Genomic DNA, 25,568 nt, shown 5'->3' with positions numbered 1-25,568 from the left:
AGCATGATAATAATAATTACGATTTCCGTTTGCAGATCAATTTATTGTGGTAGTTAATTGGAAAAACCATGTCCATCAGACCGCAATAGGTATTATTTTAGAAGCAGCCTAAAGACCACTGTTGTATAACAATAATATTATAGTATATTATTCCGCGTATGTCTATTTTACGGTAGGTACTTACTATGTCCATTTTTAACTCAAACCACCCTTTCTCTATTTCTATCTAATTAAAATATAATAATTTGTGAAAAACTGAACAGTTTGTTATGTATTTTTTTTTTTAAATTTTATATATTATTGTGTTTAATTATATTTTTTTCTATACTCAAACTTCTTCTCCTTTTCTTCCTTGGTTTTCAAACGATGCACTCAAACAAACTAACTATTAGTTTCTTTGTTTATAAATGTATTAACAGTTTTGAGTTTTTGAATTTTTGAGGATGCGTAATTTTCTAACGATTAGATTTCTTATATCCCATTTAAGGAATCTTCTACATAATCAATATATAGTAAAAAAAATTACGGTTTTCTGTTAGTTAGGTACCACCTATAATATCACTGTAATAAATTGTATTATCTCGACTGTCACGACCCGCGATAACATTTATTCGCCTGGCGATCGTAACGAGAATAATGTGTTTGCCGATCAGTTGTCATTCGTAGTCTCTCGAATGTTGTACTACCGTCCACCGAAAATCATTATTGTGTATAATATAATAAAACACTAACCAATTTAAAATAAAAGTATACAGTCCATTTTAAATATCGAACAGTTCTCAATTGAAGAAAAAAAAATATTTGTGTTCCACAAGCCAATCCTTAAGAGAATGCTACCCATGCATTTGTTGTCTCCACCTTACACACGTACGACATACCAAAATTTCGTTCACTAGTTTCAATAGTGTGCCGTTAGTTTTTAATAACGAAAAGAAATTTGTTTTAGACATTCGCGTGAAGTTTCGAAACCGAAAGTATTCGTCCAATTGCAAATCGTTAATAATACAGAAGTTTCGTGTTTTAAAATAATTTTTTATCCATTTGGAACGCTCTTTCTTACGTTTATTTTTCGCACTCACGATAATACAGTACGCTGCAGAAATACCGAGAAGTAAATAAGAATATACTTTTACATACTTTTAACTAAATTTTTATGCTACTAACTAAAAGTTTAGTTTTAACTATACCGTACGATGAAAAACGACTGCTGGTGTAGACACAGGTGTGGACAGAAAAAAGTATGCGTTTAAAGCACTCAACAATCGCATGCGCTTGTCGAATAACGAAGAGTAAGTTGAAACGCAGGTGGATTCGATAGTCGAAAACGAAAACGCACTTGTGTGAACATACCACATACCTATAGAGGACAAGGGGTTTTGTGTTCGAATGTAATATGTTCGAATGAAAAATGTTCGAATAAGTTCGAATAATTAAATTCATTGTTAAGAAAAAAACATATATTAAATTATATATTTCTTTATAAATCTCTTTTCTTATTAAATCTATAGGTATATCGTCAAGTAAAATAAACATTCAAAAAACATATTATAATTAGTGTATAAATTATTTAAATTATTATGTTATATTATTTAAAAAAATGTTTGTATAAATGTATATATATTAAAGTTAAAAGTTTAAATTGTATACAATGCCTCTTAAAAACTCAATGTCATTTTGATTACTATTTTTAAAATCTTAAAACTAAATTTTTAATTCTATCTTCATGTTGTTGTCGAGATACCTTTTTTTTTTGCAATTCTGCCTTGGATAAATTGTTCAATTAAGCTTTCGTTCTCGTTCTGCATTTTTTGTAGAAGTGTTATGAATTTATGAGCACATGGAAGTTTTGATATCAATCTAGAACAATATTATATTATAAAATATAAAATATATACATTTTATCAATTTTAAAATTACCTATTTAAACGACTATGCCAAGATTCAGTGATATTAGTAGTGCGTGGAAATTCATATTCAACTCGTTGAGCTACTTTTTTTTTTTTTTTTTTTCTATATTTGTTCATTGTAACGACCTCAAGGTCTTTGACAATGCTTATCACAAGTGGGTAGTAGGGAGATCTTGTGATCTATTTATCTATGTATATATCACTATATGCATGATACTACCCCCCTTCTCCAAGAGGAGACATGTGCGGTCTTCACTCCCAGTGGAGTGGGACCTAGTTGGAAACCGGATGACGCAATCGGACGACAGCACGGGAAAATGGTGACTGCGTAGAATCACACACATTTTTTTGCACTTTGCTATGAATCGAACCGATGACTGTGTGAGTCGTAAGTCAACTGTGTGACCACTGCGCCACTCCGGCCCTCCGTTTCGAAGTAATCTATTAATTTTTGTTCCCTTTCATCATTCGAAAAGTCAGTTTTAAGCTGTTTCCAACTTTCATTGACCTAAATAAATAAAATATATATTTATTAGGAAAATATGCGAAAATGTGTTGTTAATGATATTCACAATAATGCTGGGCATTACGATTTGTGGTCTATACGTGCTTTGGAAACTGGAAGGAAAGCCAATGCCGGTAAATGTCGACAAAGTAAGTTGAAGTTTTGATCTTCTTGGTCGTTAATCCTTCTTTTTTTACGTAACGATCGATATTTTGCGAAAAGGGAAAAAAACACACAGAATGCATTGCAAATGGAAATATATCATTGATGGAATTAATAGCAGCAATTTTGAAATCAGTAATAATTTCAAGATCCGTATTATCTTTAAAATTAATATGATGTTCAATAGCAAAATCATTAAGTGCTGTAAACGCATTAGTTTATACGAATTTTCCGTTTGATTTGTCATAAGGGTTAAGGGTAAACACTAATGGTAAACATATCTGGTCGTTTCCTCTATTAATAGATCCATGAATTGTGTACAATAATTGTTTAAAGAAACTAGGACAAGACTTATATATTCCATCTGCATGCCAAAACTCTGATTCTCTTAAATACAAACAATTTTGAAATATTGTAAAAATAATTATTCAAATGTTATCATCGTGAATGTTCTTGATTAAAAATTCTTGACCAGAAATTGTTTTTTTAATTAAATAGGAGGGTTAAAATGTTCAATATAAGAAGGTTCGATTAATTTACCTTTTCTCTGTCTTTTAATAAGTTGTTTTGATGCATTTTTGCTAATTTGTGAAGAGACAACAGAAGGAACTCCAAATATTTTCTCCCGGTAAATTTTGTGTGGATTATCTTGAGATTGCAATGCTGCAGTTTTGATTTTATTTTTAATTATTTTGTAATCATTTTTTATAGGATTTGGAGCGTGTAAATGATCCATTAATATACACGATTCGTCTTTAATATGTTCATTGTTTTTAATAATTGTTCGAGATTTACCTCCACATTTTTTGACACAGATCCAATAGTACACATTTGCTTTATCCCGTTTACGAAAATTATTTTTACTAAATATGAACGCATATTCATTAACTAATAACATATTTTCCTTATGTATAGGTAGTAGATATTAATTTTGTAATACCTACACGTCGACATATCCGTTCGCTATTTCGTTTGGTCCTACAATCGGAAATAAACTGCAGCAGTCGGTAAATTACAGTTGATACCTATGTCACAGAAACCCATATTATGATTACGCTAACGATAACATAACGGATAGATACAACGTATTGCTCTATATCAGATACTATATTAATGTTAAATACACGTCTAACCGACATACGTGTCTAATCGTCTTTCCCCAGTTAATGGTATAATAGTCGAAATATATGGCTATTAATATACTATACATAATAATAATTACAAAGTTTTCGAACTAAAACTTATTCGAATAAAAATTCATTCAAACATATCATTTTCGAACACATAACCCGACACCCTGACAAATATGTACGATATAATAGTCATAAAACATTATTCTTAAAAGCAGGGCTTGAAACCGTAAATATTATTTTTGTCACGCCTGCACCGAAAGTTTGGTTTTCGACCACGGTTTAAGCGTTCGAAAGCAACCTTTTTCCGTCCAGCGGGCGGAAAAGAGGAAACCCCAAAAGTGCCGGGCGGAAAAGAGGAAATCCCCAAAAGTGCCGGGCGGAAAAGAAGAAATCCCCAAAAGTGCCGGCCGCCGGGCGCGTATCCACTGCACAACCAGAAACTAAAATGTATACCTACCACGGTCCTTCCAAAACATAAACTTTTGGTTACATCTTAAATTTATAGTATAACCTCCTTGCATGACGCATTAACATTTAAACATATTTTGTAGAATAGTCTATAATAATTGTTGCATAGATCCCTGCATAACCTTTTCCATGAACGCAGGGGCGTGACAAAAAATAGTATGTGTGGCTCACTTCCCGTCCTTGCCACACAATATACTATTTCCGATTTCGGTACCTATTTATTTTTTCCGATTTTGATTTCGATTTTGGACGTCGGTATTTATTTTTTCTGATTTGGTATTATTTTTTTCGATTTTGTTTTCGGTTTCGGTATCGATTTCAGTTTTTAACGGTTTAAACCGGTATTCAAAATCGGTATCCAATATCAGTTTCAAGCCCTGCTTAAAAGTGGTACATCAAAGAATTTATGAAATATAGGTACATTTTAAAGATTTTTAATTAATGAAATACTTTCGTATACTTTCATTACTAAACACAATTACTTTAGTTTATATTTATGAAATGTAGATAAGTAAAAGAAACATAATTATTCATTCACAAAGGTTAGGTTAGATTATGTGTGATATTAAAGTCATAAAGAAATTATCATTTTTGTGCATCATTATTCATTATGAATATAGTTGTTGAAGGTCTGTGTCCTGTGATTAAACATTTTCTTACATAAGGTACATAACAAATATTTGACATTATTCTTAAAAATGATTTAACTATTCAAAAGTTTGTACATATTATCAGCTATTTATCTGTTTAGACTTTTAGAGCATACAATATAAAAATTTTCGTACTATATAGCTAATAGCAATAGTATGTTATATGATGATACGAAAATATTTATATTTTATTTATTAACCTCAGTGTTGTTGAAAAAACCTTAGCCCATGTAAAAAAAAAAAATTTGCCTCACTCTGCCCCCCTTGGAAAAAAATTCTAGCGTCGTGCCTGACATCCCGTAAGTGACTGTACAATACTGTTTGTGCATTGAAGTAGTGAATAGCAACGTCTAACAACATTGTTTTTAATAATCTGTTTAAAAATGGATTTAAATGAAATGCGCATACAATTTGACAGCTTTGAAGCAGGTGCCTTTAACAGCATTTCTGGATCCCAAAGTTTTACGAGATGCCACTGTAAAACACCAGTGTAAGACCAATAGACGTGCTTGTCGTGCATCTACTAGATTATGTAATTCTAAGTGTCATTGTAGTTTACCATGTAACAATAAAGATTAAGATTATGATTTATAATAAATAGCTAATAAGTATTATAATATATTATTATTATTAGGTATTATACAGATTAAGATTATGATTTATCCTAAATAGCAGAAGTTTCTAGCATACAAAGATATACGGCAAAATTAACTGTAGATTTTGAGCTGAGATATTCTTTTCTTTGAAATATTCATTCAACCTCTATTAACCGGGACAAGCTGAATGACTGGCTGGGACACCTGGACATGCCCTTAAAACAGTTAAGTCCGGGACGAATGGCAAACCTAATTATAACTCATAAGGTATTGATATTAGGTAGTAATTATAGTTGTTACTTTTACACGAGCTGCTTCTGATGTGTTTTCACAAAATGAGATGCCGATAAAATGAACTCACCACAGTAGTGTAGTGAAATAGCCTATCTAAGACGCCGGGCGATAAAAATGAAAAAGAGACATACCGATCTTAGTCCAGTCATTTAACGATTTGTTGAGGAATTAAATCGGAAAGTTTTGATGCTTTGCAAAAAGTTTGGTTATAGGCACCTGATTAACCAAAAAAAAGTCGCCATTCCTCCGAGTTCCGGAAGTGTCCGCCATCTTGGATTTTAAGTGCGATTTTTCAGTTTTTTCAAATTATCTTTGAAAATACTAATGTTATATCAAAAATACCTCTATACAAAAATGTAGCTGATAAAATTTTAAACAAATATAGTTTAATTTTTTTCTTTTTTGTAGCTTGAATAGGTTAAGAGCAAAATTTAACCATGTCTTATAATATTAAACGCGGCGCGCTATAATACTATAATATAGGCTGCACGTAGGCGGCGCGCCGCACATATGTGTCCATTAGAAAACGCAATATTTACGTTTTTTTATATATATTAATATATTACAAATAAACATTATTATTGATATACGCTATATTATAAATAATTTAAATATTATATAATCATATAATATATACACCACGTATTATATTATATTTTAGTAAAATATAAATATTAGGTATTTTATAACAGTATTATATAGGAAAGTACATTGAACGCATTAAAGTTTGTTCAATGGTCATATCCGACCAATTACCTGACCAAAATTGATTTGTACGCCTTATAGTAAAATCACTTTCATTTATAAACCGTAACTGTTTTCTAGCGTTTTTTAGTGGACACAAGTGCGGCGCACTACCTATATAATATATAGTATTATAGCGCGCCGCGTTTAATATTATAAGACATGGTTAAATTTTGCTCTTAACCTATTCAAGCTAAAAAAAAAATAATCAGACCTTATTTATTTAAAATTTTATCAGCTACATTTTTGTATTGAGGTATTTTTGATATACAATTAGTATTTTTAAAGATAATTTAAAAAAACTGAAAAGTCGCACTTAAAATCCAAGATGGCGGACACTTCCGGACCTCGGAGGAATGGCGACTTTTTTTTGGTTAATGAGGAGCCTATAACCAAACTTTTTGCAAAGTTTCAAAACACCAATTTTGGAGCTTAAATGACTGGACTATCTCTTATTGTAGAAAATGACAGATGTAATAAATCTATTATGACATATTATTTATACATTATTATAAATTATAAAACGATAATTACTCGTCAATATAAATAATCGACACTTAGATAACTCAGAGTTTTTAATGCGCACGCATAATTTTTGGAACCTTTTATTTTTTTGACTGGTTTTCGATTTTTTTTATTGCTTGTACCATGCTACTTAATGCAATCATTATCGGCTCCAATCCTATCAGCTCGAATCTCAAGTTTAATTTTGCGAATTAGCAACCCATATTGTTGGATGACTATGTCCTACTAAATGTGTGAATATATAATGTGGTTAGACCTTAGACCTAAGTAAAGATTAGGTGTAATAAATTTGTAATTTACGACTTTCTAAATAAAGTAATAATCTATAACATATAATATTGTTAGACGTTAGACCTTAGTCCTTAGACATAACAAATATTAAGTTTCTTAACTTAATAATTATTAAATTTGGGACTTTTATTCTCGGAATTTTTTTCTATCGGACTTTTTTACGCCGGACTTTTATTCGGGGATTTGTATAATCTATACAGTATACCTACATGTAGTACATGGCTACATGAAAAGCGTATGCAGCGGTTACAGAGGCGTCAACGACCACAAAAACATTTTAAGTTTACCAATCGCCAATTTTATATTGGTTTTGGTAAATTTCTACCTATTTATAAGTATTGAAATATTATGGTAAGTATTGAAATATTATGTTGTATACATAATTTATTCTGTACTTATAGTGTTATAGGTTAAATATAATATATTTATCTCTTTTTTTATTTAATAGAAAAATTTACAATCTGTACAGAGAAAACTACTACCTACAATAAGCAAATATATCTGAAAGAATAAAATTACATGAATGAAGTGTTGAGGAAGTAACCCTTCTTAAAAAAAAATAGATTTTTAACTAAAAGTAAATTTGTTTTGTCAAATTGGTCATTCACATTTACTATCTGTGTCAGCTAATCTGATATAAAGAATATTACTATACTTGCATTTAGAGAATTGTTTGTTTTTAGTTTAGAAATGTACATAAATTATTTATTTATTTTACATTTGATATTATAGTTAAATAAACTGGTTATTGAACAAATTTTCCGGTTTGGTTGATCTTAATGCTTTGACCTTTAAGTAGAGACGTAGATTTCATAAACCATAATGTATTATTAATATTAATATTTATTATATATCATTAAGAAAATAGTTTTGAGAAGAATTTATTTATCAGTAATGTAATATAAAGATGAAACTATAAGCAAAATAAGTAGATTTGGAAAAAAAAGATAGTAAGTGGTTTGGAATGAGAGATGGATCAGTGTATAGAAAATAGAAAATTGGTTTTATTATTTTATGTCCCAACATCTATGGTTGAAAATGTAATTTATTCATCTCAAGTTGGTGCAGATAAATCCCAACTAGCATTTAGCATTATCAAAAATATATTGGTTTCCAGAAATTGTATCAAAGATCAAAACATATGCGTCATATTATAGAATTTTATTCCCTTTTAGTGGCAGAGCTGAAAGCTTTTAACAGTATATATTGTAAAAGAAAATGAATCTTTTATATTTGTATTCTTATTGAGTGTTGAGACATTAGAGGTATAATACATTTTATTATGATATGCAAAAGATAAGCTGGATAGATAGGGTACCTATAATATGAACAAGTATTACAAAAAAACCTATTGTTAATGAATAAAGGTCAATAATAATACCTATACTCTCAACTCTGTTCCAAATATAAGTATAAATATAATATAAGAAACGGCCGACCCACGAAGGGGTCAGCAAACAGCTAACTCGATACCAATCAGCAACAAGGGACTGTGATCAAAAGAGTTACATTATACGGGTACACCTCGGCCGTACACTTCACTTCACTTCCATTTTTCAAACTAACAACACTACTACACTGAAGAAACTGAAATTCATGGACCACAACCTGTTACACCGGATCTATTTTCAGACAGAGATCACCGGTCTCCGATCTACGTAGAGAGCTTGGCATAAGGAACAAAGGAGTCGCTCTTTCATCGCACCACACTTCCAGAAGATTTCTCCAATTGTGATAACGTGTGTGTAAGACGCCATCTGGCAAAGCATTGCGGGTTATACATTGACATAGTCCAGAATTATTCTAAGGGAATAGATAATATAAATTCAATTATAACATTATGTGTACCTATACTTAATTATTAAAAAAGTTTTTATAATAAGACAATATTTTTTTGTTTTCTATGTGGTTATGTCATATTTTGAATTCAGTGGGTCTGAAGTCGGGGTCATCAAAATTAGCATGATATAATCAAGAAATACTTGTTTTTATTCTGGTTGAAATAAAAAAATTATATTTTAAATTCTATACAATAAAATATGTACATACAATTATATATTATATTAATATTAGGAAATAGTTATTGTTGTTTTGGTCCTCTTTTTGGACCTTTTTTACCTCCAGTGAGTTGTTTATCTTTGGTTTTATTACTCAACAATGGATGTACTTCTGAAATCATAAAAAATTGTACACAATATAATATATTAGTATTGACAGCCTGGTTATAAGTTTTCAATAATTTCAAATTACTTAGTAATAAAGAATATATTAACCACAATCTACAATTTAAATGAAAAAAGGTAAGTAAAGGTACAGTATGTGCTGAGTGGTTCACTGTAATAGATGTTCTAAATTCGAATTCAATGGATATATCATTATATACAAAAAACTATTCTAAAAGGAGATGGTTGACGATCAGCTTATGTCACATGTATGATATGTTTTTTGAAATTGCTATTAAAAGCTGAGTTTGATTTAATTTTTGCCAAAAACATTGAATTTATTATTTGGAATCTGTGTTTAAATATCTATTGTCCAAATTTGAACTTAAATGTTTATAAAAAAAAAAAAACTATGTTAATAATTGTTTTGGACTATTTGATTAGAATATTAAATACTTATGCAAAACCTTGCTTTAAGTTTTCAATCTTCAGCTATAAAAGTTTAACATTTTAAACATTTAAACTACAAAATAATTTGAAAAATGTTAGCTATTTTAATAAATGTTGACAACATTTTAACTTTAAATGCTTTTAAAAAAAATTGTATCTAATACAGGTATAATATGTAGCTTTAATATTTTTTAAATATAAACCAAACCCTGTATTAAATTTTTTGAGCTTTTTGGCTCAATAAAAATTATGATATTATTAGAAACAAAGTAGAAAATTAAAAATGTCTATAAATTGCTCAAAATATTTTAAAACTTTCATGGTGATACAATGCTATCATAAAAATTTAGTGAAAAAATCATGCATCTACTGTATTTTTTTTTTGTCCCATCAAAAACACAAAATTGATATTGCTGTAATCAAGTTTGGCGTAAAAATTCCAGATAAAATTTTTTATTTTCCTGACTTATAAACGTCTAGGAACATTTTGACATCCTAAATGAACCAATTATATTCATTTTTCCACCACAAATGATTTGTTGAATATTGCAATATTTAAGCATTTATTTGACTACTTAATCAATACATCCATTTATTTGCTCAGTATCTAAAAATATTACTAATACTAGTTATGCTTATACTAACTAGAGGTCATTGAGGTCTTTATATTTGATAAACCAATAAATTTTAAAAATAATTCTGAATGGAACATACAAATATGTAGGGCTTACACTTCCAAATTCATGATAACTTATAATTGAATTTATTTACATTTCTGAAAACTAATGAGTAATGTCATGATAATAAAAAAACTACTTTAGAAGTACAGTTATAAAATTTAATTTAGGAAGCGACAAGACTTTAAGAATGTTTGAAATATATAAAAAAAAAAAACTTACCGTCAGTAGCATTATCTAAATGAATATCAATTGTACGACATTTGGATGAAGTAGATGTTGCAATTGGAGGTGGTAGCATATCTGGTTCAGGGTCTTCAATTTCTGGAGCAATCGGTAAAAACATAAGAGCTTCCTTGTGGTCTTCAATAGCTCCTTCTTCGTCTGAACTACAAAATGCTGCTACAGGTTCGGCACTTTCTACATCAACCTAAATATTATTTATAATATAATATTATGATATGAAATAGAAGGTTAGGTAATTGTTTTATTGTAATTTTGAATTTAATTAAATCAAAAGTAATAAACTGTTTAATGTACAATGTATCTTATTCATTAAATGGTACCTACCTCGAAATCTTCATCACATCGTTGTATATCTTTTGTAATTGATTTGTCTTCATCTTCCAAGTCAAACTCAGACTCTCTCTCATCATATTCAACATTTTCGTCAAGCTCTTTAAAGTCAGGTGCAAACGCTGACCAATTTTCTACTTGGTTTTGTGCCCATACAGATACTAAGCCACTGGATATACTGCTTATTATTGCACGAACTGGATGCCACTAAAATAAAACATTTTAGATAAATTAAACTTTCATGATTTTCAAAATAATAATTTTAGACCTTACAACAACATCTAAAAGAAGTTCTCCTTTGGTTCCATGTAATATTTTAACCAAGTTTCCAATACTTTTTTCCCAAATATACAATGCGTGTTGCCTAGCCGAACCTGCACAAACATATTCACCGTCGCCAGAAAAACAACATTTCTTCCACATCGTTCTACAGATTTTAGTATAGTGAGTTGTATTATTTTATTAGTTTTTTGTATATTAGTTAATAAAAATCACAAAAACAAATTATTTCAATATTTTTAATTTTTAATTTGAAATGAAAATGAACATAAATATAATATACCATCAATAACACTATACATACTTGTTGACTAAATCTTGGAGTTTTTGAATGGGTTCTGGTTCTCCTTCTTTTCCTGTATCCAATACATGTTTAGCGTCATATACTCTGATAACACGATCTGAACAATTGAGTAAAAAGCAATCTCCTCTTCGTGCAAATTCTATACTTTTTATACCAGTCATTCCGGTAGATACTTTGAACGAGACTTTAAGCTCAAGATCAGGACAAGTCAAAACCAAAATTTTACCTCGAGCATTTCCTGTATAAATATACTCTCCACGGCGATCAAATGAAGCAACTATCATCAGATCAGACTGTAATTTAGTAAAATTAAATTTTATTACAATTTAATGTATTATAAATTATGAGTAATATGTTTAAATTGCAGCTTAAACTCACATCTTCGCCCATTGGAACTAATTTATGGTTGCCTTCAGTGTCTACGAGCACAGCTGCGTGTTTCATTGGACAAACAAGGAATAAATTTTTTTTCCTCGGATGGTATTGGACTTTTAACACGGGCGACGGAAATTTATACATTTCTTCTCTTTCACCACTCAATATGTTCCAAGTGCAAACATTATTATCAGTGGATGCACTTAATAACTTATGTCCATTCCTCGACCAACTAAAGATTATAATTGTATGCATAGGTTTATATATTATTTTGATTTAAAATAATAATAATTTCACTTTTAAGATTTCAAGAAAATAAACAATTACCTTAAGGAACAGACAGGATGCATGTGAGCTGTGATAATTTTTGCAATTCCTCTAGTTAAGAAATCCCAAATTACTATACGGCCATCATTGCATCCGACTGCCAAGAGTGTGCCATATTTATTAAACACACATGTCACAGCTAATGATATACTATCAAGGACTCCATCAAATTCCTTTGAAAATGAAAAATAAACACAATAAGAAGGAATCTACATTAATAAAGATCATCAATCACTTCAAAAGTAATCTCAGTTCACAAATTTAAAACTACTTAAATATCATAATATATAGATACCTAATATATAGGTAATTATTAATCAATAAAATTAAAATTTATAAAAACAAAAATAAACAAGATATTTTTTTGATATACAAAATATTAAATAGGTATAGATGTTGTTAATTGCCTAACATTATTTAAAATATGAAATTTAAATATAATTACCTCAGGATAATTTTGTCCAAAAGATTCTATAAAATAAAAAAATATTATTTATTACATTTTATGATAAAATTGATTTAATTCATAACTTAAAGGTACCTGTTTTTACTTACCAAGCAATTCTAAATTCATATTTAAGGTTGATGGTGAATCTAATTCTAGATTTGATTAATTCGTTTTGAAACAGTAACAATTGGTACAGTCTTACCTACCTAAATAAGAAAATTAAATGTTATATGTATAGTTACACATATTAATATAATAGAAAAATTAATCGCTACATTATCATCAGTAAGAATGTGAATGATTTGTACATTTTTGATAAACTAAATAATTTATTATTGTATACCTACTTAGGGTTTAATAATTAATCGTTTAGAATAAATAATAAAACTTCTTCTACATGATCTAATCCCGAATAATACTTGAAACTATTTTGTATTTAATTTACTTGTAATCCACATTTAATTTAATATAAAACCATTTAAACCATTAATCTATTCTGTAAAACAAAGCGCTTGGCTAACCTAGCCTTTCAAACTTTTCGACTTACATGTAGCTATGTTAGTATATTATTCTAAGCTGTGGTATAAAATTATTAAACTTACTAATTGCTTACCACGACGGTGATTTAAAATACCACAGACTGCTACAAAGATTCTAGTGAAAGCGGTGCCATTCCAATAAAAATTAAATAAAAAATACGACTGCTCACCCTGCTCTTGCCACAGTACTATACGACACACAAAATAACTGAATTAATATGAAGAACTAAAGTGGTTTATACGTTATACCCACTTTATTTTGAACGTTAGACATTCAGGACGGACGCATGAATTTTAATTTAAAATAATATTAATTCATAATATTCATGTTGTATTGAATGTTGATAAAAGCAAGACAAAATGTTTGCAATCAGTGAATAGCGGCAAAATTAATGGTAATAACCATGGGTACCGCAGTACCGCCACAGATTGTGAGAAATAAAAATGACAAATGATAAGGGAATTGTGCGGCGCAATCACGATTTAAGATATAAATCGTGGGCGCAATGTCCGTCCGCCAGCATAGAATTCTTTAATACCTTTGTCCGACAGATGGCGTCGATGGCGATGGCGTCGGTCCAACGTCTTAGAAGTATTATAATCATAGACATAAATAATTAATTGTCTATGATTATAATAGAACCATAGGTATAATATAAATAATGAATTAAGTCTATGATTATAATAGAACCATAGGTATAATATAAATAATCATGGGAATCATGGTTCACGAGTCACGACTTCACGTCATTCAGTGTCAGTCATTGATTAATTTAACATCGACATTAAACCATAATAGGCATTATTGTTAATTATTATGAATTATTAGTTAATTGTTACACATTAAACCTAAATACACATCGATCGTCCTATCGAAGACAATTTGAGTACAATATTCACTCGGTGGAAAATTTAGGTAGTTATTCATTTTAATTCTTCTTATTTAGGCCAATTAGGCGTAAAAAAGCAATTAGGTAAGCTCCATAAATAGCAAATCACTAAACAATGAAATTTCGATGTTCTTTTAGTGTACCTCAATGAACTGTAGTGCGCTTATATGATTCTGTTCTAAAATTTAATAGTATACTCATACTGTTATTTCTACATTATTGTATGGACAATATTGTTTTGTGTCAATAATTCATTATCTTTCGACCAAATTTGATGTGATGCCGATGCGTTTCATCTCTTCGGAGGAAGGCACTTGTATATACAGTATAGAACAGGGACGGATCCAGAGGGGACTAGGGGCCCAGCCCCCCCCTAGACATATTTTTTATAAATATAAATATTATATATTAAATAACAAATAAACAAAATCTATAAGCTTCTTTTCACATTGTTGCTTTATATATTAAATAATCAATAATTAATTAATCACATTGATTACCTATACCTACTATATGACAACATTTTTAGTAAAGTATAATATTTTATTATAATTGTATTTGTGTTGTAAAAAAAATTACAGTCATCCAATTGTAGCCTACTGTACAGCAGAGCGACTTCCACTTATCCGCTTTCTTTTGTTTATTATTTAAAAAAAATTGTGTCCCCCAACATTTAAAATTCCTGGGCACGCCACTGTACAGAAACCCGATCAGCTAATCGAGTGTCGCTTCCAAGACTAGTTTATAGGTCTATAATCTATGGTCGCTTCAATATTGTTCTGTGGTATAAGATCATTGACTTACTCACGTTACGTGAGATTATGATGGGGCACGATTTAAGGTAGTAAACTATCACGTACAGTGGCGTCGTTTCAGTTTTTATTAGACTAGGGCAACTTTTCATTGCTTTTCCGACTAAACATTTTTTTCATTCAGATTGTAGGAGGGGCGGTTGTGCTAAATGTGCCGACTTAAGGTTGATGTAAATACTAGACTGGGGCACATGCCCCAGTTGCCTCCCCCCAAATGACGCCACTGATTGAAACTTCAGGTGCTCGTAGCCTCATCATAATATAATATTATGAAATATTGCTCATATAAATATATAATAATAATAATGTGATCACAATATAATCAAACACGAACTACGATTGATCTGCGAAAAGTATAGGAGAATAGTAAATACGCTTCAAAAATATACAAAATAATAAAATATAAATGTTTACCTAGGTATTCTTTAAATATTATAGGTTCATAAAAGGCTTATCTTCGCGGAAGCATTGCGGAAGCAGTTCCCGCGGCGTTGTCGGTTCAAACAGGGAAAAAAAAAAAAGGTTCATAAAAGGCTATAATTTTACTATATTATTTCGAAATAAAAAAAAGAAATCGTTTATCATGATACACCTATACGAGTACATGTAACCTGTATGGCTATATATACAATTAATAAATAATGATAAAAACAAAACATTTTAGAAGTTAATCCGCGAATTGCGGTATCCTCTTCAGGATAATTTAAAATGATTCTTAAACATTTTGGACCAAGTATACACTGAACATTTTTTCTACCTTATAAATAAAAGTCTCTGTTATGGTTACATCATCTTAGGCTCTTATAGCACCCCATGACCCCATCACGCATTTCATCTCTATAAATATAGTAGTGCCAAAATGTGTACACTGGCACACACTGTTATTATATTATAATTATTATTCAACGCAATGTGTTATGTATTGTTTTGTGATTTGTCGGTATCTCATACATATACAGAATAATTACAAAGTTTTATCTGTGTGTATAAGCAGTTATTATTTAACAGTATTTACGACCGGACGTGATACCATATTAGCATTTAGGTATACCATTAATATTTTTTGCACACTCCAGATAGGGCATAACTATTTCGGGCAAACATTTTATTAATAAATATAATATACTAATTAATAAACTCAGCTTACATGAATTATTACTGTGCGTGAGCTGTAGTGAAACTACTGTGAACGCATTTGTGAATTGAGATAAAACTAAGGTAAGGTACTTAGTTTTCTAATCTTTTAAGTAAACAGAATGATAATAATACTATGTTATAGATTTGTGCCAGAAGTGCCAAAAATGAAAAAATGCGCGTTATTAATATGTTTTTAACGATTAAATTAAAATAATTTATTGATCGGATTAAAACCTGTTTTGGACGTAGGTAATAGCGTACAATGTTATCTACGTTAGAAGGTCATATTTTTATACGATTCTGGCCGTAATCACGATTAAAGGTATCTTAAATCATGGCCGTAATATTTTATATTTATAATATATTACATTATTACAGTCCCGCGTTGGCCAAAATACAAAACAATGTGTACTTGTGTTAGTAGGTACACACTTAAAAAAGCTGAGCTTTTATTATACAGTACAATGGCGTGTTTGCTGGGGAGGAATGGAGGACGCATCCCCTCTTGATGTGGAGCCTGGGTTTTTTTATGTATTTATAAATGTTGTATCTACATAATAAATAAATAATAATAATGGATAAAATTGATTAATAACATTAAATAACATACAAAATAAAAATGAATATTATTGTTCATTCAAAAATAATTGATGACCTACCTATAATGTTTTGTAAAACTTTAAACGACGTCTCCCTGCTTCATGCTTGGCTGAGTTAACGATATAAGAAAATGATGCACTACCTATATACTTATTTAGTATTTTCGTATATTATGCATTATTTACTGTTATAATGTGTAAGCTGATACATAAACACATGGTCATATTATGTAGTATGTATAGCACCTATAGTACTAATTAGTAATTATATTGGTATTAGGTAGGAAGGTATCTTTAAATTAAAAGTTAAAAAACATATAATATATACCAGATACCCAGGTACTTACAACTCCTATAAGTAATTCAAACTAATAGTAAAGTGTAATTGCAACATAATACATAAAGTTTACTCTTAATTCCATATCTCCAAAATCATTAATTTTTATTTGCGTGTAGATCTAAATTATAAAAACTTAGTTTATTGGTCAACTTTAAGGTGAATTGTAAACATAATACTATACCTAGTCCTATTTCCGGGATTTCACACATATCATATTATAGTCTTCACTCTTCAGTCTTCAATGTCAAAATGGCAAGGTGGGAATTTGCCCCTGTCGGTACCCATTTGTTGCCGTTTTACCATTATTATATTTTATTAGCACAAAAACATGCCTATTTTATAATATTTTCAGAAAATATTATTCCATAGGTATTTATATTTACTAAGAAATTATTGTCTCATTGATACATTTTTTCTAATTGATAGTTGGAATATATTTATATTTAGACGTATGCGGGGACGTACACAATGTATGTATGGGTATGTATAATGTATGTATGTTTGTTTGTATGAGTGTGTTTTGTGAAGGAAAATTAACATAACATTAATATTATTGTATATTTGTATGCACAATAATAATAATAATTAGTATCATAATCTCGTACAGTTAAATTTCTAAAATCTAAAATTAATACAAATTCTAAAAACAACAACCGATTGGCACTGATCATGATTCATTGATCATGGACTTCACTACGACACTACTTCAGTTAACTTGCGACAGTCGTGTATGATTCGACTATTCCGCGTATTGTGTTAATTTAGTTGAGTACCTTATTCTACGTAAATTAAAATTAATTTTTTTCTTGACGCATGTTTAAATTAACCTTTTAATTTGGGCAAAATATGATTTAAATACGGCTAAAAATTTAAAATTACCGCAAACTGCTCAAGAACCAAAAATAATTTCTGGTATGTTTAATAAACATACAAAACTTGAGCCGGTAAGCGAGCAGTAAAAAAAAAATATATTATAATTTAAAATAATATTAATTTGTAAATATATCGTATACCTATATATAAGAGTAATAGAGCATAGGCTATAAGTGATGAATCAGGTAAAATTGATTTATAGATTTATTGATATATTTTCAAAAATAAAAAAAGAAGATATATAAATAAACTACTAATATTTTACTATTATATTTATACTAATATAAATTTTACCATATAATAGTTTGTAGAGTTTTATCTGATATAGGTATACAATTGTTTTTATAAAATATCTGCTACCTTATATTTAAAAATGCTGTTACCTAGTTAATAAAAAGGGTACCAAAAAAAATGTACCCAAGTAGATAATACGTGGTTGCGAACAAAGCAAGTGGTTTTTTTTTACCCATTCGGGCCAGTCAAAACCTTTGCCTCCCTCTATTGAAAACTGAAATGACGCCACTATCCTAGCTGGTACATACAGGTATTAGATTTTTGATATAGAAAGGTTAAATATTATAAAATTGCAACTTTTGTAAAAGTGAATTCATGAATTCACTTTTATATATTTTAATATTTAGAATTTAAAAAAATAGAAGGGGATTCAAAAATATAAAGTAATACCACAGTATTTACATTTCTCATTGATTAAGATAATATAATTAAAAAGGGGTACGCTAAAATTTTTGAAAAGAAGGTGTGCCCCATCCCTTCGCAGCCCCCCCCGCCAATTCATATGCATTGATTTTAAATATGTGTAATGTGAAACATTAACAGGTGTAGGTACGCAAAATATAGTTATATAGCAATTTGCAACACTGTGTTTTTGTTATTTGATGAACTAATGACATTTATTTTAATAATTAGCTATTAAACAATTAACACCCAATTGAATGTAAAGACAACGTAAATATTTCTGTGTGTGTATACACGCATTTTGACTGTAAAATAAACAACTTGAAAGAAAATTATACACTATACGTCTATACAGGAGCCCATTTTGGATTGCACTCACCTGCTTTGCAGGTATAGTATTATAATTTATAGTTTTAGAGTCAACACTCTTCGTATATCAATCGAAGATAGAATACGATTAAATAAAAATTCTATTTTGATCTTATAATCATAATGATGATGAAGATGTGCAATAATCAATGACTTGCCTTCTTGCACTTGCGTCTTGCGTATTTATAACGTATGAACACTATAGAGGCATAAAGCATCACATGCAACACGTTCTCATAGTAGTGGTGCTATTTTTTTTTGTCATTTTTGTAATCCACAATATTGTTTGTAAACCGTATACACGCAACACGCGCGTTTATGTAAGAAATATATACTTTATATAATTATATATAGACTAACGTGGGAGGAAGCTCTTTGTCCCTTTGTCCCCACAAAACCCTTCTATAGCTACAACTGATTATTACTACTCAGGCATTCAGTGTCCGCTCGTAAACTGTTATTTACTGTAACAAAATGGTATATACAACGAAAACAATAATAATAATATGCTCAGATTCTTAATAGTGCAAACTGAAAGTAAAATCAAGTACAACTATAGAAATAATAATATTTTAACGTATTATAGTTAAGCATATCATGTACATAAGGAATAAGATTATTAAAATGGGATACTTCTTGTACTATGGTTACTTGTACTATGGACGATAATAATGCTGTGAATTACAACAAAGAGAGACAATTAATTATCGTAAATAAATTACCTAATTATAATTCATTGGTTTATTACCTATACAATTGATGCATACTTTGTAAATTTGTATAATATATATTCCAACATGACACGCATAATGGCAGCGTGTGGCGTAAATATGTGGCAAAGTAAAAACAAGTAAGACGTGCGCCAACTGGATGTGTACTTATATTGAAATTCACTCGTCGTTTCCAAACGAGTTGTAGATATGTGGCCAAACAATTTGCGTGCTTCTGGCGGACAGTCTGAATTTTTGGCAGAGTGGCGGTATACCTACTATCTATATAGGTACATTGATGAAGTTCAAGGCCAATCTATAGAAAATAATAACGACGATAAAAAAAAATAATAGAATTCTAATTTCGATTACCTGTACGGCTGTACCTACCTAAGCACATAATTTATTGTAAAAAGTGAACGGCGTATCGTTTATCCAATGGGGGGCGATGAGAGATTCTTTTATGTATTTACATTTTACATAATTATTATTATATTTATTTTTACGAATCACCTCTATACGACGTGATGTACAATAAAATATTGAAATAAAAAACATATCTTATCTAAATCGACATATAACGTTATTAATCTTATTGTACCACAGATGTCGAGTAACTCAAGTCACAAAAAGCAAATTTTACAGGAGGGACAAAACAAAAATATTTATTGCAATGGACTCACAATAAAATTGTATACTTCAAAAATATTATTTTGTATTACTTTTCTTGTGTAAACGCTGGGCATACTATTGTTGTTTCTATAATCCTATCAGTCCTATCATAGTTTAGGATTTAAGTTAATATAATATAGTTCTTGCTATCTATGCATTTATTGTATAATATAGGACTTACGTTTTAATACCTTTAAAAAGATCATAAAAAGCATATTCTGGTTATATAACAAACTCAAAATTTCAAAAAATGGACTTGCGTTACTTGATTTCTGTGGTACAGATCTGTTATTAAAATTATTGTAATAATATTGTTTGAGTGTAAATATGTGTAACTACGTAACTATATACCTATATATTTTTTTTTTTATTATATTAGGTATTGTAATAAATCTGTAACCTTACTAATGACAATATATCTAACATAGTATTAAATTTGAGCTCAGCAGAACCAGTTTTGTGTTTTTGCCTACATCAATAATTAGATAGTTTATTATCGTCATAGACTTTGTCCACAGGGGGCCCTTACAAATGTCTTAAGTCTGAACCAAAGATTCTTGTACTAATAACTACCGTAAAAAGGGGTGACTTCGGACTTGTCACATGTGGGGTTGAATTTGGACAGCACTATGTTTTTTTTAGTTATCTTATAATTTTAGAATACACGTTTAATAAAAGTTGAAATCTGGTACTCGACGTTAATATCTATTATAACCTCCATAGAAAATAATATTTATTGATGACATAATAGTGTCATAGTACATGTTATGGAGGTAAATACAAATTATTATAATTTTGTATTTTTAAATTACAGAACTACATTGATTACTGTAGCACAACAAATAGAAATATTTGATTCCAGTTTTCAGTAACCTATACTCGTTAACTTGTCTGTGTTAATCGGTATATGTGCAAATTATTAAGTTACTTGGTCTCATTTGGGGCCGGAGTGGCGCAGTGGTCACGCAGTTGATTACGACTCACACAGTCATCGGTTCGATTCATAGCAAAGTGCAAAAAAAATGTGTGTGATTCTACGCAGTCACCATTTTCCCGTGCTGTCGTCCGATTGCGTCATCCGGTTTCCAACTAGGTCCCACTCCACTGGGAGTGAAGACCGCACATGTCTCCTCTTGGAGAAGGGGGGTAGTATCATGCATATAGTGATATATACATAGATAAATAGATCACATGATCTCCCTACTACCCACTTGTGATAAGCATTGTCAAAGACCTTGAGGTCGTTACAATGAACAAATATAGAAAAAAAAAAAACTTGGTCTCACACTGTAATGTTAAATTGTCTTAATTATTACCAAACGTGGGGTGACTTCGGACACACATTAACTATGCCCAGATGGCCAGATCATATTATGTCAACAATGTAGGAGGTCGTCTGTATATACCTAAGAATTTTAATCATTAATCCTAATGACATTTAAAATGTCGTTGATGGTGTTAGTTATAAAAAATGACAACACAATAAGTAAAAACAGAAAATTAAAAATAAATTTAAATTTGACATATTTATAGAAAAGTAAAGAATTATTTTTTTAGAATATTTAATACATTTTGTTGTATTTGTGATTAATTATGTATGGGTTTTTTTTTAATTTCATTTTATTACATTTTTTTTAAATATCCAAATTTTCGAAGTTAACCATTGTAATTATAACATCGGTTTTTAATGAAATCTAATAGGTACGTGTCCAAAGACACCCCATTTTACGGGTCATTCCGGACAAAATTCAACTTTTAAAAAAAGTGTGAACTTTAATGACCTTAATGTTATCCTTCTGCTATAAGATCTTCTTTTCACTCATTATAACAGCATTTATTTAGTTAAGTATAAAATGTAAAAGTTTAATGTAAGTAACAAGAATATTCTGTTTTTTTAGGTCTAAAATATTGGTTATTTGTCATTACTATTTTAACTAACCTATGTGGTATATAATATTATCTACAAGTTCCAACCGTGAAATAACGTCAATATATATAAATAAAGTAAATAATTAAATAAAGTACCTAGTTGATACATACACAGTGTCACAGTGATAAAAAAATAGTCCATCCAGAGTATTCTGTGATAATAATAAATCATTTGGATGATGATAATTAATTAATACATTTATTACATTTATTCACAGATATCTATACTATGAGATTAAAACTGGCTTTACTTTTTTCATGTAAAATGTAAAAATGATCGCTATTTAGTATAGCATAGATATCTATGTATTTATTAAAGAAAAAGCCAGGGGCCGCAGGGGGGCCGTCCCCCTGTGCGCACGCCCTTGATTATCGTGTACCTACACAATACATCAATACACTTGGGACAATTGCTTTGAAGTTAATTGCACGAATATTTTATTAAACCGATATTGCACATTTACACTGTATATATAACAAATATAAAATAATGATAGGTAAATAGGTAATATATTACCCGATCGCCAAATGGGAAATGCTATAGGCCTATAATGCATGCACACAAATTTCGCTGAACGCGTACACTTTTCGCGATGATTGTTCAATGCTTTCACGCGGACCCCCAACATCAACACAAACTGAAAACCACTGGTCATACTCTATAGTCTATAGGTAGTAGTAGCATTGATTATGAATATTATTATTATTATTATTATTATGAGTATCAACAGTGGCGCCGAAGTGTTGAAAATAAAATACTATGACATCGTACGTCAAGGGACCCCATATCATCCCCACCTTTTTTAATATAAGAATTAGATGCAATCAAAGTACCTACATATAATTCAATGTTTAATAATTTATTTTTAAGTTTTAATGAAAATTCTGGATCCACAGAGGTATCCCCTGCAGTAGCCTACGGTGGCCCCCCATTTAAAAAATCTACTACCTATGACATATGTCATAGGTAAATTAGGTGATCGGCGCAAAAAGACACAAAAAAAAAAAACACATCATTGTAAAATCAATACATTCATCGTTCCACTCAGAATCTAAAAGGGTTAATACATTATACATAATAATTAATAATCAACACAATAAAGATTAAAGATAATTACATTTTTTTTTAAATGTATTAAACAACTGAATTGATATATTAATATTGTGTTTTTCTTTAGTTAGAGAAACATAATTAAAACTTATAATACAAATAACTTTTATTGTATTAATTACATTTATTAAAATTAAACATAATGACTTGACAATATGTGTTTTTACACTTGTTATAATTTATTTATTCATTAATTTTGCTTTTATAATATCATGTGAGTTCAGAGAATAATTCATTTAGGAGGGAGGGAGACTATGCGTATAGGCGCAAATAGGGGGGGGGGCTTTAGGGACTAAGCCCCCAAAAATGTCCATAGCCCTCCCAAACATTTCCTACATTTTTTTTAAGCTTATTCAATATTATCAAAGTAAGGCCCTATTAGCCCCCCCCCCCAAATATCAATCGCTATTGCGCCTATGGCTATGCGTAACTTTTGATATAGTGCATGGCCACTCCACTACTCCAACCTCCTTAGTTGAGCTTAAGTCTATAATACATATCCGTTGTTCATTATCATATTAATTCTAAAACTTATAACTTATTAGGTAGGTATAACATTAATATCGCATACATAGTACATACACAACTATATAATAGGTATCTGGCTATAATTGAATAAACAACTTTTCCGTTTTAAATGCTAAAAACCAAATAATATATTAAATTTAATATAATGCCATTATGTTATAAATAATACTTTGGCCCATAGTAACGAGATTTGTATATTTAAATTTAAGTTTTCAAAATTGATTATGTACACGACCACAGACCCAATCAAACCCATATCGGACGAACTTAGAGAGAAACGCTGGTTGAATTAGATAGAAACATCGGGGAATGTCCAGGAGCTGGAGTGGCGCCTAACTGGAATGGCGCCCATATAATATAACGAGACATACTGCACCGAGGACAAAGAGAGGACTAGCGGCGGACTGTCGGACCTGGACACCACGAGGCCGATCCCGAAGGAATGTGGTCGGCCTCCTTTGCGGTGACTGGGCCACGTTCTCGTTGGGCCGCGACGACGGCTTATAGGGTATTGGTGTACTACAACGTAATATGCGGCTGAACGGCCGGTGGCGGAGGAGGAGGATGCGAGTTCGACGGCGGAGATGGATAAAAAAAAACTATGGCGTGCAGCGGTGGAACTCGGAGCAGCCATAGAAGAGGACCGGGATCAGTGAGGACGAGTCTGGAGATCAGCCGCCGCCGGAGGACCACCGAAAGCATAATGTCATGGAAATGCTGCCCGCGTCCGGGAAACCGGCCCGCCCGTGAGCGAGGACGGTGTTCGTTCTGTTGTGGTCGGGGTGGGCAAGCGGCCTGGCGAACGGGACTAGAAAGCCTGCTGCAGATGTCGAGGTGCGCGTGCTAGAGTTGCAGGTGTCGGAACCGGGAGATGGTGACAACATAGTCGAAGCTGAGGAGGAACAAACGGAGTGATGGTGAAACTGAATGGGGTAAGAAGAGACGTGATAGTTTCAAAAGAAGCGCGAAACATTTATACATCACAGCAAAAGCCGGCAATAGCCGGCCCTTATAGATAAACCAATTTCCATACAGACAATTTGACACCAAAAAGACAACCTAACAACATATTAATTATAACGTAAGTTATATAAGTATACAGTATTTATGAACTAAGAGTGTTACGACTTATTATAAATTATAATATACCATATAACAATATGTCGAAAAATCGTGAAAATTGTTAATAATTTTTGTAAAATTACAATTTCAGCATACCTACAATCCGGCGAGCCTATCATTTAGAAGCTCGCCGGAATCTTACCTTTTTATCAGTTTCAACGTCACATCCGAAAGTTCCTCCTCCTCCTCGTGTCACCATCTCCGGGTCCGGCACGCATTGGCCGCACCTCGATCTGCAGCCGGAAGCTTTTTAGTCCGAACCGCCCGGCCGGCAGCCTGTCGGTCCCCAGAACGAACACTCGGGCCGGTTTCGCGAACGTGGGCAGCATTTCCGTGGTGGTGGTTTTCCGGCAAAGGCTGATTGGTCC

The 25,568-nt window shown here is 30.7% G+C and overlaps 1 protein-coding gene across 5 annotated transcripts; it reads right to left on the bottom strand.

Moving 5' to 3' along the window:
• Positions 1-9,243: 9,243 nt before the first annotated feature.
• On the bottom strand, positions 9,244-25,568 carry LOC100165324 (retinoblastoma-binding protein 5 homolog). Of its 5 annotated transcripts, none has more exons than XM_029488324.1 (11): positions 25,343-25,568; positions 13,476-13,600; positions 12,981-13,079; positions 12,871-12,896; positions 12,426-12,598; positions 12,102-12,330; positions 11,724-12,016; positions 11,414-11,567; positions 11,135-11,347; positions 10,787-10,994; positions 9,244-9,444 (listed from the first exon to the last, which is right to left on the bottom strand). In XM_029488324.1, exons 3-11 carry the CDS (start codon positions 12,997-12,999, stop codon positions 9,356-9,358), a joined length of 1,404 nt encoding a protein of 467 aa, XP_029344184.1. In that variant the 5' UTR covers positions 13,000-13,079; positions 13,476-13,600; positions 25,343-25,568; the 3' UTR covers positions 9,244-9,355. The 5 variants fall into 5 exon arrangements, with proteins under 5 accessions (XP_029344184.1, XP_029344185.1, XP_008183437.1 ...); XM_029488325.1 differs by lacking the exon at positions 25,343-25,568 and adding an exon at positions 13,666-13,821 and having other exon boundaries at positions 13,487-13,600; XM_008185215.3 differs by lacking the exon at positions 25,343-25,568 and adding an exon at positions 13,666-13,820.

The sequence above is a fragment of the Acyrthosiphon pisum genome, chromosome A1 (assembly GCF_005508785.2).
Source record: "Acyrthosiphon pisum isolate AL4f chromosome A1, pea_aphid_22Mar2018_4r6ur, whole genome shotgun sequence".
Classification (NCBI taxonomy): Eukaryota; Metazoa; Arthropoda; class Insecta; order Hemiptera; family Aphididae; genus Acyrthosiphon; species Acyrthosiphon pisum.
The sequence above is the reverse complement of the archived record's forward strand: the minus strand, read 5'-3'. Positions and strand labels throughout refer to the sequence as shown.